General features: G+C 44.9%; 1 protein-coding gene across 7 annotated transcripts in view; it reads right to left on the bottom strand.

The window, feature by feature from the left end:
* Positions 1 to 443: 443 nt before the first annotated feature.
* Positions 444 to 14,769, bottom strand: part of PLCH1 (phospholipase C eta 1) — a 69,714-nt gene continuing 55,388 nt past the window's right edge. For 4 of the 7 annotated variants that reach the window (XM_071812774.1, XM_065844858.2, XM_071812773.1 and 1 more), the window contains 11 exons: positions 14,176 to 14,270; positions 13,379 to 13,479; positions 11,860 to 12,039; positions 11,666 to 11,773; positions 11,048 to 11,172; positions 10,546 to 10,630; positions 9,648 to 9,794; positions 9,177 to 9,256; positions 7,266 to 7,325; positions 6,424 to 6,784; positions 444 to 3,680 (listed from right to left, as the gene is read on the bottom strand). In XM_071812774.1, coding sequence (XP_071668875.1) covers positions 1,579 to 3,680; positions 6,424 to 6,784; positions 7,266 to 7,325; positions 9,177 to 9,256; positions 9,648 to 9,794; positions 10,546 to 10,630; positions 11,048 to 11,172; positions 11,666 to 11,773; positions 11,860 to 12,039; positions 13,379 to 13,479; positions 14,176 to 14,270 — 3,444 coding nt within the window. In that variant the 3' untranslated portion in view covers positions 444 to 1,578. The remainder of the gene's footprint in view (positions 3,681 to 6,423; positions 6,785 to 7,265; positions 7,326 to 9,176; positions 9,257 to 9,647; positions 9,795 to 10,545; positions 10,631 to 11,047; positions 11,173 to 11,665; positions 11,774 to 11,859; positions 12,040 to 13,378; positions 13,480 to 14,175; positions 14,271 to 14,769) is intronic. The other 3 variants (XM_071812775.1, XM_071812777.1, XM_071812778.1) reach the window with 3 other exon arrangements.

Here is a 14,769-nt window from a genome sequence, read left to right as displayed (position 1 = left end):
CCTCCTGAACATCCCATACAATTTTTCTAAATTAATTCCAAGTAAAGCTAGGAAAAACCTTCAAATAATAGCAGTGTTTTCATCTCCTGCGACAGAGCTCGTATCACTTGCCTCATTCCAAGGCACAGTTAATAACAGTTATTTCTAAAGAACATGTAGGTCTTACTAACACAAATAGATGTATCTGGATGCAGCGTGGGAACATCTGTGGCACCCAGAACCAAACGGAATACACAGCCAGTTAGACCTAATAACCATGGCTTCCTACCCAGGAAAGAGAGAGCTCAGCTGCACGTTTCCAGCTGAGAACCAGGTCAAACGACAGATTTCTCCCTTTCTGAAGCCTTATTGCGAGCTCCTGGCGCGACAGATGTCTGCAATCACTAACTACCGTTAGTTTCAGCACAACTGTCTTTGCTACAGTTGCAGTAAACACAGCCAAGTGCTTAAAAATCTATTTTAATGATGTTTTCAAGAATAATAATACTCTGCGTTACAAAAGAAAGAGGTAAAAGGTACATCTTTTACATATAAGAAAAAACGTGCAGCGAAGGCAAAGCATATCCAGAGACCAAAATAAAGCTATGTTCTTCCCTACGGGGAGGCATTGGCTGTCTGAGATCACTCACTCGATTCACTTTTAGCATTCATAGAAAAAGACGAAGGTGGACAGTCAAAATAGTTACCCTGCATGTCAGCTGTAAATATTCCACTGACCGTCGACAATTTAGCAATAGAATTACAAATACACAGAAAACGGATCTGCTACTGGACTGAAGTTACACACGCAACCAACAGCAAAAATACATAACAAAATACACAGAAATTCAGTGTTTTCCATTCATAAATGCAGAATTACTCCCACATTCCACTCTCTCCTGAAATGAGCATTCACACCGAAAGGGAAGACAACTGTCCTGGTACTTCACAGAGCGGGCAGAAGACAAAGCTACACTTCACTCACAAATCTGGACTAAGCCTAATTCTACAAAGTCTTTGCTGCAGAACCATAGTTCATACGTGGAAATGTGTAAAATTAACAATTAAGTAGCAGCCAGAGTGAAAACAGCGATGCTAACGAAGGGTCCGAGACTGCTGCTTGTTGGGCAGCCCGATCCCAAGGAATTGCCCGGAACAGAAACCACTACACTCAGTAGAATTTGCACAAGAAAGCCAAAAGTGACCACTGAAAATGGTTTTCCAACCAGCAGGACAGGATATCAGGAAAACAGAATATGTTTGCATTCCTTGCAATGTTAGGCTTTTGGGCACAGATGTGCTCGACTTAAAAACGACACGCGTTACGAACACAAAATGCTACCAATGCTCACTGCATGCAAATAGTTCCCCGACTACTTCAGTTGGTCTTTTCTAAATCAAAGTAATACATCCATAGGGGAGGAGCATGGCTTCTATTTACATAAGCTTTGACAGAAAAGGGCACATTAAATCATGATTGAATCACTAGCACGAAATTGCATTTCTAAATAATTTAAACCCTCTGAACAGTATTTCTCGCTAAAAATCCTTCATTCCATGGAGGAGTTTGTAAACATTGAAGATGTACATTTGTACAATCTACAGTCTCAGCAGGAAATAGATTTCAGGCTTATCATCACTATTGGGTTCCAGCTGCAGAACAGAATCGTCCGTACACAACCGGTCGCCGCAGCCGTAGTGCAAAGCGGCACACGCGCCCTCCGGCATCCCCCGGCCCTCCGCCGGCTCCCCGGGGAAGCCGTTGAGGTACCTGGCGATGTAGGAGCCCGTGGAATGCCTGTTGACGACGTGGGGAGATGCTGAAGGCTTGTTGCGCAGGACAACCCCCGCCACGCTGCTCGCGTTGGGAGCTCGGTGCTTGCCGGCGGCCTCCTGCCTCTCCTTGGCGCGGCTGGCGATGTTGCGCACCCTGCTCTGGCTGCGGGAGGACAGCTTTCTGACCAGCGCCCGGGGGCAGTCCTCCTCGGCCTGCCGGGGGCAGCGCGCGTGCCCGCTGTCCTCCTGCTCCAGGGACACCAGCTTCCGCAGCTGTTCCGTCAGAGCATCTGTAGAATGCGGTCTCATATTCTTCATGGCAGCAAGTTTCTTGTCTCTCATGCCCGACGAGATAAAGCTCCTACTTATGTATTGATACTTACTTTCAAAGTTGCAGGAAATATCCTCTGATGTCAAGTCACCCAGACTCTTGGATTTGCAAGGGCTGGTCTGTTTGATGGCAGAAGGCGATGGGAAAGCCAAAGTGGTTTTGAGCATGGGTGAGTGTGTGTTGAGCTGGGATCTCTGGGAGGTACACATGATGTTTTTCTGCTTATCTGAAGGATGATGACACAAGAAGTCAACACTTTCACATATGGGAAAAGGCAGCTGACCGGCTGCAGTGCTCACGTTGCCCGGGCAGCCCAGGGCAGCGGCACTGAGCTCGGCGCTAGTGCTGTGCCCACAGGTCCTGTCCCCACCGAGCCCAGCATCCTGCTTGTGCCTCAGTTTCAGCGGGGAAGCCAGCTGGCTCATGTCCTCCCTTTTGTACTCGCACACAGTCACCAAGAGCTCTCGAGAATCCCCGTCTAGTTCTACGAGACTGCTGCTTTCTGAGTTGTCACCAATGGGGGGGTCAACAAGTGTCTCCTCAAAAATGAGGCTGTTGGAAGCAAAAGAACTGGTGGATTCAGGGGCTTCCCAGCTTGTTCCATGTTTTCTTTTGGGATCTGCATTTAGCAAAGAGAGAGGTGAAGGACAAGGACAGGCAGGCAAGTTATTTTCTCTATTGTTTAACTTTTTGTTGCAAACTAATTCACTGTGGGTCTTGCATTCTGGAGTTGGCGTCAGCGCTGCCTCATGGATAATTGTGTACGCAGAATACTCTGCAGTCTCAGGGCTGTAGATCATGGTGGTGTCTGGAGTTGAGAATAAAGGGGACCTGATGGGTTTTGGGGTGGTGAAGCTGTGCTTACAGGGACTGCTGAGACCTGCAGGGAGCACGTGTGGGTGTGCAGCCGTCGCACCGCAGGCCTGGCCGCCGGCACCATGGAGGCTCGGGACTGCCGTGAGATCAGTTTGGTCACCTGTGACATCAACCTGCCCGATCAGGGCTGAGACAGCGCTGTCCATCTCGCTCTCGTTCGCTAAAGAAACTTCGTCTATAAGGCGAGAAATGTCACTGTCTTGCATGGTTAAAGTGGAGTGCAAATCAGGAACATCAGAGGGGACATCAGAAGAAATGCCTGTCAAAGCAAGAGCTGCTGCAGTGCTTTTCTTGATGGCGTCATTTTTGGGATTTCCCATCTCTACTTTTTGAGAAAGGGAAGTCCTTGTAAAAGTTATTTTCTCCTCCTTAGACCCTTTTGTGTCACCTTCGTTTTTATTGTGTGCACAGGTTTTGTCATTTGTTTTTTCTGTAGAAATGTCAAAATTAGAGCCCTGCATCAGCAGGACGGTTTCACCAGACGGATTCTTTTCCTGATGGCCTGGGAGGTGATTTGTTTCAGCTCCACCACGTGCAAACACTAAATGTGCAGGTTGCTCCTGTAGAGGTGGGACTAAAGAGTCAACTGTAGGCTTCTTCTGGTCATTCTTCTTAAATTGACATGCCAAATTTGAAGTATTTGCTGTTTTCTCAGAACATGCAAAACCAGAGTCTTTTGAGTTTGTTTCCTTCTCATTTGTATTGTCATCACTGTTGGCTGAATTAAACAAGAAACATATTAGTTGCGTACAATATTGTGTTCTGTCTATCAACAACTATTTTGTCCTTAGACAGACAAATGGAGAACGCAAAATTAGGTACAGTTGTGACAGAACTCAATTATGGGGTTGTGCAGGTTTAATACAAATTATCTGTGTGATATGAATAAATGGAAAAATACAACTGCAGGCACTTCATCGAAACTTCCTTTGAATGTCTATTACATCAGGCACGTGATGTAATATCGGTTGCAAATAATGTGAATGAGGTACCATATCATAGCTTGCACATGGCATTACCTTCAGCTGTGTTCCTATTCAGATTTGTACTATAAAGAAGCATGGCAATAAAGACAGAACAAAACAGCTCTGTTAAAAAAACATAATATTTTGAAACAAGATGCATGCTTAAAAGAGCTGAGTAAAAAGCACCAAGTAGATGGATTCCAGGCTGTATTTTACATGTCATTAGTGTAAAATGATACAAGGTAAGGATTTAAATGTTGATCTTCTACAAGCATACTGCATTCATGAGAGCAAGACTTGAATTCCATGAAAAATATGCATTAGATATTTTCTCCACCAAATCTTCTCACTTGTCTTTATGTGCCAAATCTGAGCTCCATAGACTCATTTCAGTTGGGGATCACCGAGTCCAACCACGAACCCACAGCCCTGAGAACCCCATGACTCCCTCTTTTGGAGCTTTTAATTAAGCAGGCCCTATAGAAGTAAGCTTGGCATGATATACGTTGTTTCTAACATTCACTAGATGCCCTAGGAAGGGACAAGAGAAGCTCTGAGCATTCACTAATAGTGACTGACCTCCCCGGTACAGTAGGAGCTGCTTTTAACAAATATGGGGTTAAAGGCAGATCTCCAAAATCTGAGAAGCTCCCCAGGCTTTCCACTGTTCCTACGTAAGGATGGAAGGGGTGTATATTTCTTGGATTTGTAGATTTTTAAAGAACAGGGGAGAAAACGGTCAGCACGATGTCTGCTTGGCGCAGCTCCCATTGAGGCAGCAGAGCTGTGTTCAGCCACGGTATTTCACGCAGAAGGGTCTCTGTTGGCCAGCCAGCCCCTTCCAGTCTTCCCGGCGTCCTGTAGTGACTAACGCTTCATCTGACCAGCACCTCCCTGGCACCGAAGTCACCTCCTAGTCGAAAATATTGGGGCTGAACTTACTCTCCGGTAACACTCAGGCCTATTCCTGTTGCATTGTACCTTTTCTCACCATGAGCCAAGTGCTTCCAAAAACTAAAGGGCCTGGGTTGCTTTTCTGTGTCCACCAGCAGGTCACGGCTGGCCCTGCAGCACAGAGAAAGGAGAAGGTCCCCCGGGGACAGAAGAGGACTCCATCTGGAATTTCACCTTCGTCATGTCTCATTTCTCCATACCCAAGGTGGCCAGTCCTCCTCCACGGGGCACAGCACAGGCCTTACAGGCTCGGATGGACAGGACCTAGTCCTCTCCTAGTGACCAGGGGCAGGATTCATTCTCTGGGACAGCTTTTTAGGTCATGTTACCAGGGCCTGGGTTTTCTGCAAAGGTCATTTTGCTCTAAGTGAGTAGCTGTGACCTCCAAAAAGCGCAGAACAATCTTATAAAAGAATTTTGTGTCTTTGTGTGTAGCATCTTTAGGAAGAAACATCTAAGAAATGATTACATGTGTTGCGAAGACTGGCTGAGCTGTATCATCTTCACAGGCTTATCTAGAGGATGTTTCAATGCAAAATACAGAATTTCAGAGTTAACTTCCTTTATCCTTTTCCTGCCTACAGTTTCATCTCAGGGTGGGAGAAAAAGAATTGGTTTGATTTTACTTGCTGTTTCTCCTGAGTAACTTGTTTTCCGAGGCAATGTGCAGGTTATCTGTCCTTCAGAGCGCACGCTCCTCCCAAACACACAAACAGCCCCAAAATCAGTACAGACACCCAGAGAAGGGACGAGCTCAGGGTGGGGACAGCAGCTCTAATGAATTACAGCCAGTGGATTCAAAGCTTCCCAGACTTATTCAAATATTCCAGTAAATCAAATATTAGGCAGGCCAAACACACTAACCTTGCTGTAGTCATGGGAATAACTGGATTAGAAAACCAGGACTAGTATTGCTGAATACGCTTTGAAAAAACTGTTTTAAGAATTAAGTTGTATTTTGTATCAATAATCCAAGACCAAGATTTTATCCTAACATATGCTCTCCATATAAATGAATCAAATTAAGTAACCCAGGTTAAGAGGAGAATACCAAGATGTTGGATACAAAGTCTGACCTACTTTTACCCCTCTTACATCTATCTGAAAGTCTGCTTTAGCCTTTCTGCGCATGACTTCCAAACCCACACGCTGCATGCTGTTCTTCCTCCTTCAAATGGGGAAAGGAAACCCACGGTGCCGGCTGCTCTGTTTCCATAAGCAAAGGGACAGCGGCAAACCACAAATTGATGAAGCATAATTGAATGCTGGTTCTTAAATTACAAAATTTGACAAGTGCCCTTTTACTTCCAGAAGTTATTGCAATTCGTTTGCCTAGTTTGGAGAGCAGACAGCTTTCCAGGGTGTCACTTCTCAAGGAGTTTAAGGAGCTGTTAAAACACTGCACTCTTAAGCACACATAGTTTCTGCCCAGTAATTCTTACTGGAGTCAAATAAAACCACTGGGACAGAGATTGCAGAAATACGCCTGTTAATAGATCATTTCAACTTACTACATCAAAAGTAATTTTGGAAGCATCTTACCAGATGTGTTTTCTTTTCCTTTGGCATCATGGGCAGTTTCACCCTCTGGGCACGGCAGTCCTACAAGGAGGTATTTGTCCACGGGCATAGAAGCAGGACGTGCTTGCAAAGTCCGGCTTGTACGCCTTACAACTCCTTCTTTGTCTTTCAAGTCTACTGGTTCAGATGCGCTGTCTTTAATCTCAGCAGCTTCCAGAAAACCCATCTTACTTTTCTTTCTACCTTTTGCTGGTGCACTGGCTGTGCGCCGGAGAATTCGATCACCAATAGATCGCTTCCGTATGTAGTGTCCGCTGGTTTCAGCAGAATTGTGCTTAGAGTTCTTGTTAAACAACCCTCTGAGTCCTATCAGCTGCTTATTCTGAAAAGAGAAAGAATAACCACAGTTTCAAGTGAGTTCAGACCATTATATAATGAGTTCAATGAAAAGAGCTGCTTTCAAAGTATTTATGAATGATGAAGACGAAGTTAAAAATGCAGCAAAGCCAAAATTCACACCAAGCAGTTCACATCTACTCTGGCCAAGGAGCTAACAGCATAGGTCTCCATGAATTCATGCATGTCTCTGGTTCTCCTCATTAGGATGGCAGCCTGCCACAGTTACAAGAGAAGTTTGCTCGGCGTCTCCTAAGCGGAGGTGACAGCCCGCTCAGGAGCGCGCTGCAGCGACCGGCCACACGTTCACTCGGAGCGTTACGCATGGGCCTCATCAAAGCACAGTTCAAACGCTTCCGAGTCCGAATGAAGAATGAGCTAAGTTTGGTAGTTGCAGATCATGCGATTAGGAACCATTTGAAAAGCCTGTGCCCAGCAAGTCCAAAACACATGCTAATGAAGTCTACCTTTGTGGCTCCTAGAAAGTGCAATATTGTGTAACTCGGATTGAGGATTAAAGGGCTCCACTGAAAGGCAAAAAAATGCAAATACATTTGGCTAATGTTTTCAAGACTGTGACATAAACATACAATGTAAACAGTACATCAGCTGTAAATAGAACCCCTCTACAGCAAATCATTTAAAACCGTTTATTAGTCTAATGTCAGTGTTTCTCAGTCTTGCCCACTTATAAGGATGCAAAAGCACATTCAGCCTTTGTTTATACATTAGAAACAGAATATAGCCCATCATTAGGTGAATAAACTACTGATGCAGAGATGAAGTCTCAATAGGTCTCCCCTACAAAGCAATTCTCTACTATTTTTCTGGAGTATATTGCTTCTCTGAAGAGCACATGAGCCACGAGCAGCAGCCAAACAGGCTGCCCCACAGACTGTCACCCAGACCGTGTGTGAGCTCACCCAGAGGTGTACGCATCGGGGTACACATTGCACATGCATTCACAGCTTTTTACTACTGCTTTTCTTTATACCAGTGTAAATTTAGGAGTACCAAAGTCTACCTCGAGCACTAAAAGCTGCTCTTTGGGCACAGAACACGCGCGGGTGGGTACGGTCAGAGCTGGTCCCTCACTGCCCGGTCCCATCCACGCTGGTGGAGACAAGAGCAGAGGAGAACATGGTAACGCTGGTCCCTGTGTGGAAACAAGGATGCCCTGAGGGACACAGACACCAGGTGACTCACAGAGCCACCACCAGATCACCCGTGATCCAGTGGGATCGGGAGGACAAAGGTAGCGGGGTCAGGTGAGGATCCGGACTACACCAAACCGCAGCCCCAGTCTCGGCTGTGTTATTTTCTCTCTGTTCCACTGAGCTTTCCTTGGGTGGTTGTACATATCTGACATGACATTTTCTGCAGCCGCTCTCAGAAGGGAGAAAGGCTGAGGGCTAACTGTTCTTTTCAATATATATTCTTCCTAAAGTTTTTTAAAATCGCTTCAAAGAGCTATTTTATTTAACATCCTATTGTATATGCCCTTAATTTCTTTGTGCTAGTTATCTCCAATGACCTCTCTAGCAAACTGCTCATGAAGACAGCTGAAGCAGAAATGCAGAGAAAATGCACTGCGCTTTTACTTTCATTTTAAAAACATTTTTAAATGTGTAGTCTCGCAGAAAAGCAAAATGTATGCACTAAAACCTAAAAGATTTAAAGCTTACATTAGCTGCTAAAAAGAGCTTGTCAAATGCCATGTTCTGGTGCAGTTACAGCTCAAGATTCACTTCTAAAATAAAATTAGTTTAACACACTGAAGCAACGTACTTACTGTATCTAGATGTGATAATTATCATGTGCTAACAGCACGAACATCCATACATACATGCACACCAGGACTGCAGTACGCTATGCTTTCTTGGCCAATAGCTGCAAGGAGTCTCCCCACGTACTATGAGCCCCATCCCTCTGCCTCTGCCCTGATATTGTGGAATTTCAGCCCAAAAGAGCCATGGGTTTCACCAGACCCGGGTGTGCTGTGAATGGGTGCCCTGGCTCAGTGCTCCTCAGAGAAAACACCATGAATAAGGATTTGCAGTTTGCCGCCTTGAGTGTGCCGGTGCTTAGTGGGTATGGACAAACCCACACACGCATATGAGTGGAAATGAAGACATCAAGCGGAGGGCAGCAGAGAATCAGACATTGTGCTTTTTCATTGCTCTGTGATCTGAATAATTTGTTTAAATTTCACTACTGATCAGTGCCAGAGAGCTGGGTAACAAAACGAATCTGAGTTGCAAGAATCATTCAGAAACCACACGAATCCTGTGAGATTCTGGGGTACATTTAAATAGGTTTTTATCAGAAAAATTACAAAAACAACAAAAAAATTGATGTAAATCTCCAGATCTGCCTACCTTGCCATAGATCTCATTGATGGTTATATGAACAAATATGGATGCTTCTGTCAGCCCTTCTAGATACACATGACGATAACCTAGTGAAACAAAAATATTGCACCACAAATAATCAACAATTTGCATTTTATGCACAACTGGCAATACCTTTCTATAAAAGTGAAATATATACAGTAAGCCACCTTATGCTTTTACTAAAACTTATTTTCCATTCTCACATGTTTTCCAAGCCCCCCAGCACAAACTGTCTTCAAGTTATAAATCAGTAGTAATTTCGGAAAGCACAGACACCCAAACTCCTTCAAGTAACGGTGAGTATACCACCCTAAGATACCAGGAGAACTGGCCAAGCTCATACATGAAGTCCCAGAGATACAGGCATATGTCCTATGCTGGTAACCTCATCTTCACGTTCACAGGTGTTTGCTCTTCAGTTAGACCCCTAGGTCAAGGAAATGAGGTGGGACTAACCAGGCACAAGACTGCTAAAGGCCAGAGTGCGTTGTCCAACAAAGTCTCGCCCAATAGGGTCGTGGTCCCAAACAAGAAATCGCACCAAGGCTATTTCAGGCATGTGGACGGTAAAAGTGAGTGTTTCCTCCCAGACAGGATTAAACCCTGTAAAACAAACAGGTATTTTGCCAAACAAGTCCATAGCAAGCACTAGCCTCCGTTTTCACGATGCGTACCAAGAGGTGTAAGAAACAAGAATACCAAATCCACAAACACTCATTGCTCATTGAAGATGCTCCCAACCTCCATTATGTAAGGAATTAAACAGGCAAGAGATGTGGCTCGTGGGCTGGTTTTACAAACAAACAGAATGGTTCTGGTTGGGTAGCTGGCAGGGACACAAGGCAAACTGTTCTACAAAACGACGTTAGGCTAAAGATCGGCCAAACCACAAATTACCCCCTTTTTTCCCCACGTGGTTTTGCAGCTGCCTATGAGAGCTGGTGGCCACCACTCCTGCTGCAACAGCTGTGCCACTCTGCTTTTATCTCCTGCCCAGGAAGGCTGAGGTGGCAGTGAAACTATCCAGGACATGATTCATTTTCATTTCATTTCAAGTTACACATGTATTTTATATAAATAATAATTTAAAAATATTTGGAACTTCTGCATAAAGGAGATTTAAGAACAATCCAGGACAAATTTACTGTGTTGAACAGTTCTTGTCCTTCATGTCTTGCTTGTCTGTCTCCCTAAATCAGCAATTTTGTCTAGAAAGCAGAATTTGTTAAAATACAATCATTTAATTTCATTGGGTAAGAAGCTTAGCCATCTAGGAAGTAATAACAGATACTGAATCATTTACAATTACTTAAAATTTTACTCTAAGAAGAGGAAATCAGCAACATCATCTTACCGTTGTCGTCAACCACCCTGGTTTGATCTTTACAGCAGTCAACAGGCAACCCGATAATTTCCACCTCAACAAAGGGATCTATTATCTATTTTTAAAAACAAAGTATTTTAAAAGCAAGCGGATGATACAAGTAAAGGCCAAGTTTTAAGGAAACTGATGCAGAGAGTTAGTTTCATATGAGAATTCAAACACCTTTGATTCACATGGATTTTCAAGCAGCACAACCATGGGAAATGGCTTCATGGAGCGTGAGTGGCTGTATGGTTTGTAGCACCTGTGACTAATTTTCAAAGAGTGAAGCCACTCTCAAAATAAGAAACAAATTAATTCTTAAACATCACGCATAAGATACAGACCCTGTGGGAAAATTTATTCAGTGACCAAAAGCTTGACAGTATCTGAAATGTATTGGTGTATTTAACTGAGGAGGAAGGTTCTTTGGGTCACACGGTGCCGTGTGAGCCCAGGAGCTCTCAGGGGAGCGTTTGGTGCAGTATCTTACCTCTCCTCGGTCTCCTAACATGGAGTCGGGAGGCTTGGGCAGCTGCTGTCCGCTGATGATTTTCAGAATAAGCTGCTTTTTAGGACTGGCAGGAAGCGGATCAGCAGAGTAGGGGTTGAATGTGCCTAAAAGATGGCAAGGAATGCGAAGTGGAAGGAAAGATACACACAATAAATATCACCCACCGAGATGCATACAGCTTCTTGCTAGCAGCTGGCTACCCTAGGACACTCTTTTATTAAACACATATTAAGATGGAGCCCTCAAAGTATGTCTATAATAACAGCAAGAGATTGTGCAGAATCAGAGAAACATTGTGGTTGGAAAAGACCTTGAAGATCATCTTCTCCAACAGTTAACCTAATGCTGTCAAGTCCACCTCTACACCACGTCCCTAAGAACATCGTCTGTGCTGGTATTTACACAGTCTGAAAGTTACACACCATTTTCTGAGGAAAAATACATAGGAATTCTGAAGTAAAATAAGCTTACAAATAAATGGAAACATGATTCTACATATGTTCTTATTTTTCTTTCTTGTGCCTTGGTAACTTCACCATGGAGAGGCTTTCTGAAAGGCTTGATGCCTACAGTAATAAATGCATAGTGGGACATTACCTTTGCACATCTGCTGAGGTTTGAGGACATAACCACAGTTGCCATTTACCCTAAATTTTGCGTCATTTAACTGCATCACCCGTCCCTCAGATTGGTAGTTCAGTGCCACTGTTGAAAGAGAAGACTCGGATGTAAGACATTTACTCAGCACGTACACCACAAGTGCAGAAGTAAGATATTCACGGAACACCCACCTAACTGGCAGCCAACGTTCCAGTACGGCAGAGGATTGAAGTTGCTGGAGTCGATGCGGTAGGCGGAGGGGTAGACCCTCGTCAGCTGTTTCTGGTTGTACAGCATGAACTGCTCGGCCTTCTGCTGCACGGCCTGGTGTGCTCTCGTTTCACTGAACGACAGCACGTTCCCTGTCGATCCTGTGGGCATCGGTAAATCCACAAACGACTTACAAAGCTACAATGACAGATTTTGGTTTGTCACATGCAAAGCACATACGTTGCATAACTGAAGAGCGTGAGTTTCCCCTCCTACGAGGGTCTTTTGCTCTACCCTCAAGTTTCCAGACTTAAAAGGAAAGCCAAGCAAGAGCTCAAGCTAATTGCTAAGGCCCTTTCTCCTGCAGAAACCCAGACACGGTTGCTATGAGGAATCTACAGAGAAATCTGCAAACGGCAGCATGATCAAAACCATTTACTAATGAGCTTACGGATGGGCGAAGGACAGGCCACGCAGGGCTCTGCTTTTGCTCTTGTCCTTGTAACGTGTTAATAGCTGCAGTCAGCTCCTTTCCCACAGAGTTTCTGCAGGCTCATCCTTTCTCTAAAGAATAATAATAAATAACCCAAACAATCTTTTCCAATTCATCAGTCTTCTCTCTGAGAAAAAGCCCAACCAGAAGAGTTTCCGAGGCAAGAGTGCCCAGCTTTGGGGGATCAGCCAGACCAACTCCACTGCAGCACCTCTCAGCTGGGCTCAGGAAAGCCCAGCTCTAGAGCAAAGGCAGCTGTAGAACTGAGCTCTGCTGAGCCGCCCCTCCTTTCCAGAGGGCCCCAACACAACGGGCGGGTTCAGCAGCACCACCGAACCAAACCGCGCCCAGAGCTGCCGGAAAGCTGAGCTGTCTCAGCTCAGAACAACGAGACTGGAACTCCGCAAGGCCGTGTTCTTGTGGCATTTCTTGGACTGTTTCACCACCTTGCTTCCACCCTCAATTTGTCCCATTGAATTCTATCAAATTAGGAATTCATCTTATAGGAACTACAGAGTTTCACACACAGTTTGTTCATATATGTTTGATGACCTTTTCTACAAACCCCTCTGCAACCTTCTCAGTTTCCATTTTGCCTCTAACACAGTCAACGAAACAACTGCACGCTTTCTGAATAAGTAACACATCTACTTATCACAATTCAAATCTATAATGTTACTAAATGCTACTTACAATGGCTAGCGTTAAAAGATGATGACAAACTCCATAAAACCGTGAAACCAGGAAAGGGTTCTCCTGAAAGAGCTTCATTTTTAAAACTGCTACTAAGCCAGGAATGCCATAACAAACCAAGGGAAAGGCTGTTTCTTAGGGAATTAAAAGTGGTGCTTTACTCTTTCTCCGTATTTAAGTAAATGGGACAGGTAACTAAGTGCTCGGCTTTTAAAACATCTTTGAAAAACAAGGGAGAGCTTGAGAACAGAGACATGTTTCCCTTCCAAAACAACAGTGAAAAGGCAGGGTGAGCGTGGTGCCGGCAGCCCTACCGTCATCCACGATGTCCTGCGCGGCCACAGAGTTGGTGTACACCACGAGGTCAGACAGGGCTCGGCACAGCTTCACCGTCTTCCTGCGGCGAGCCAGCCTGCTGAGTTAATACATAAAACAAAGCGGGAATTTTTGAGTATTTAAAGCATATTTCAATCCCCCTTTCTGTCCTTTTCATCAACAGGGAAACACACAACCGCGAACAGCGAGCCACACGGTGCAAACCTCCTCAGAGAGGGCTCCCAAATGACTGTTCCCCTTGTACCTCTATAGCCACACTACACAAACAATATTTTTATTCAAAACATAATGAAACAGCTGCACCATTGCTCCTCTCAACAAAAACAAGGCAGACGGCTCTGAACTGTGTCTGAAAATGGGGCGTTTAAGTGACAACAAATGCATTCTCAATGGCACTTTTTGGATTGCTTTTTCTTTGAGTTCTCAGATGTAATAAAGTTGGCTGGGCTGTGATGTACCCTTATTTAGCCTAACCAGTTTTCTCTGAGCACTATTTACAGCATGCAAAATGTAGATTGGCATTTTTCCATTAGAAGAGTCCTACTATCACATTTCTTTTCAGTTTAAGGGTAATTGCTATTTGCAACCTGTGGAAACCTACACAATCAAAATACCAGGCTGCAGCAGTCACAGCAAAATACACCCCAAGAGCAGGGTCACAAACGAGCTGCTCTGAAGAGCAGATTTTCTTGAGGCAATGACATCTAAATATTGGTAGTAGTAACATGGCTCTGGCTTGAACTGAGCTGTGAACCCGTTGTGATCCGGAGCTCACCTGTGGAGCTGCCCCGTTTCCCTCCCAGAAGGGTTGTGCTGGTTTTCTTCATCATCTGACGTGCTGTGGTATTTGGATGTTGCCTTCACTGCTTTCTGTTGGGAAAGAACCAAGCAGAGCCAGGTCGAGTTATGGGGTGGTTCGATAAATTCTCATTACTGCAATTAACTGGGTGAGCTGCATGAGGTTTACGGCACAGGACCAGTGTCCTGCAAGGATGTAGGATGATCCCTGGGGGTTTGACAGCAGAAAACCCGGGATGCTATGTCAACGTTTCCATTCGTACGGAGAAGGAAACAAGCAAAGCGTCTGTGCCCTCAGCTCACCGCGGCTGACTCGGAGCCTGAGGCCATGGAGCAGGTTTAGCTGCTGGTCAGCACACAAAGCCGGGCCTGAACAAAGCTATTTCTGCAAAGTGGGCAGTGCACTGCACGTCACTGCGTGTTGAGCAGCTCCCTTCCCCCTCGTGAGGCGAGAGGACAACGTCGCTCCACTGGCTCCAGTGCACCGGGCACTGCTCCTGCTGAAATTCTAATGGACAGTATTGTATTTAATAAACGGTGACACACAGTAGGATCTAAATGTACAGTACAT

The sequence above is a fragment of the Patagioenas fasciata genome, chromosome 9 (genome assembly GCF_037038585.1).
Source record: "Patagioenas fasciata isolate bPatFas1 chromosome 9, bPatFas1.hap1, whole genome shotgun sequence".
In the NCBI taxonomy this organism is placed as follows: domain Eukaryota; kingdom Metazoa; phylum Chordata; class Aves; order Columbiformes; family Columbidae; genus Patagioenas; species Patagioenas fasciata.
Note: the sequence above shows the minus strand (reverse complement) of the source record. Positions and strands in the feature narration are given on the sequence as shown.